Source organism: Gavialis gangeticus, unplaced genomic scaffold (assembly GCF_001723915.1).
Source record: "Gavialis gangeticus isolate Ggan-Ray unplaced genomic scaffold, GavGan_comp1, whole genome shotgun sequence".
Lineage (NCBI taxonomy): Eukaryota > Metazoa > Chordata > Crocodylia > Gavialidae > Gavialis > Gavialis gangeticus.
The window spans coordinates 30,380,143-30,382,023 of record NW_017729001.1 but is presented as its reverse complement, the minus strand read 5'-3'; the positions used below and the strand labels follow the sequence as shown (position 1 = coordinate 30,382,023).

The 1,881-nt window shown below is 51.3% G+C and overlaps 1 protein-coding gene across 1 annotated transcript in view; it reads left to right on the top strand.

Moving 5' to 3' along the window:
• PTPN11 (protein tyrosine phosphatase, non-receptor type 11) overlaps window positions 1-1,881 on the top strand; it is a 49,616-nt gene that overhangs the window by 467 nt on the left and 47,268 nt on the right. Inside the window, exon 2 of the mRNA XM_019507215.1 lies at window positions 1-44. This exon is cut by the window's left edge and continues 1 nt beyond it. Within this exon, the coding sequence (XP_019362760.1) occupies window positions 31-44 (14 nt within the window). The 5' untranslated portion in view covers window positions 1-30. The remainder of the gene's footprint in view (window positions 45-1,881) is intronic.

Genomic DNA, 1,881 nt, shown 5'->3' with positions numbered 1-1,881 from the left:
GGCCCTGTGGCGGGCCCGAGCCGCGGGAAGATGACATCGCGGAGGTGAGGCAGGAGGCGGGACCCGGGCCCCTCCCCCCAGCTCTCCGCCTCTCCCCCCCCCCCCGCTGAACGGACCTGGTCTCCCCCTCAGGGACGGGGCGGCCCCTGCCTTGGGGTGGGGGAGAGGGGCAGCGCCTTCCCTGTGGGGCTGGAGAGTCCTCCCGAGCGGGATCGGGCCCCTTTATGGCGCGGTTCCCTGGTGCGCATTTATTGCACTCCAGTCCTTGGAGCGATGGTGACTTGGCACAAGTGGCCAGGGGCACAGTTCACCGGAGAGTCGTGCTATCCTGCCTTTGCACGGGGGCTCCAGCTGCATTTATTGCGCGATTTGGCACTGAATTGTTCAGTCATGACTTCTCATGGGGGGGCAGCTGCATTTATTGCATCCTTCACTAGTTGGTTGTGTGCGTGTGATTTCACATGGGTGGCTGGTGGGAGTTTATTGTGCAGTTCACCAGGCAGTTGTGCAAATGTGACTTTGCACAGATGGCTGGTATGAATTTGCTGTACGAATTGTCAGTGAATGGTGTGATTGCGCCTTCACATGGGTGGTCAGCCTGAATTTATTGCGTGTTTTACCAGTCATTGTGTGATCGCAACTGTGTGTGGGGGCTGGGCTGAATTTATTGTGCGCCACACCAGTGAATTGTGCGATCGTGACTTCATGTGGGTGGCTGGTGTGAATTTATTGGCACCCTTCACCAGTCAGTTGCATGATCATCACTCGGCACGTGTGGCTGGTGTGAATGTATTGTGGGATTCACCAGTGAATGGTGTGATAATTCCTTCGCACTAGTTGGCCGTCTTGCTTTGTATGTGTGGCCAGCTTAAGTTTCTTGTGCAATTAACCAGTTAATTGTGTAGTCTGCCTAATTTGTAGCAGGGGCCACAGAGTTGTTCCACGTTTTCAAGCCCTGGCTTCGTAGCTGGCTGGCTTTTTTGAGAGCTGGAGAATCCTTTTTTATGGCGTGATCATTATTTTGCACAGGTGGCCTGTCTGGGTTTATTGCGCAATATATGTAATGTGTAGCAGGAGCCTTGGAAATCCTCTCTCTATTCATTCCATCCAGGAAGAGTGCACACCAACTGCAGATGCTTCCTCAGCCTGATGAAAGGGTATTTATACCTGAACACTTGCAAAGAAGAATTTTTCCAACTATTTGAGTTGATCTAATAAAAGATATCGGTTTTACCCAGAGCCTTCCTCTCTCTGATGCATTCATCTGCAGTGCTGGGGGTTGCTGTACCTGCAGCCCCTGAACTCATGGCCCCATGATGAGAGTGATAGTGCACTTAATGGACGGCCTTTTCTTTTATTCCTCTTATTCTGATCCTTGGCCGTGTTTTCCTTTTTGGATTTGGTCTGTTTTGGTTGTTTTGCTCAGGAGGGTGAAACTGGATGGCTCAGTTTCATTCACCTTTCTCCTATCCCCTAGCACTGTGATTTTTCAACCAGGGGCACCCGGAGGCACTACCAGAACTTTTGAAGGGTGCTTTGAGGAGAGAAGCGGTGAAACTAAGCAGATAAGTGCAGGCTCAGGCTTGTCCCTGCCTGGATAATCCCCTGTCATCACTGCCCAGCCTCTCTGCAAGGAGGCAAGTGTGTAATCTGTGCTACTTCATTCACAAAAGTGGTGGAGAGGGGCCTTGAGTCCAGAAAGGTTGAGAACCACCGCTGTAGTAGGTGTCATGTTAGGAAGGAAGAGGTGTGCGTGTGTGGCAAGGGTGCTATGGGGTGCCACACACTTAGCTGTCCAAGCACAATGTGCAAGATAAACCCAGAGCTTTCAAATAGAAAGACCACAGCAGGTCAGAAAGTTTTTAATACTATGAATTCCTA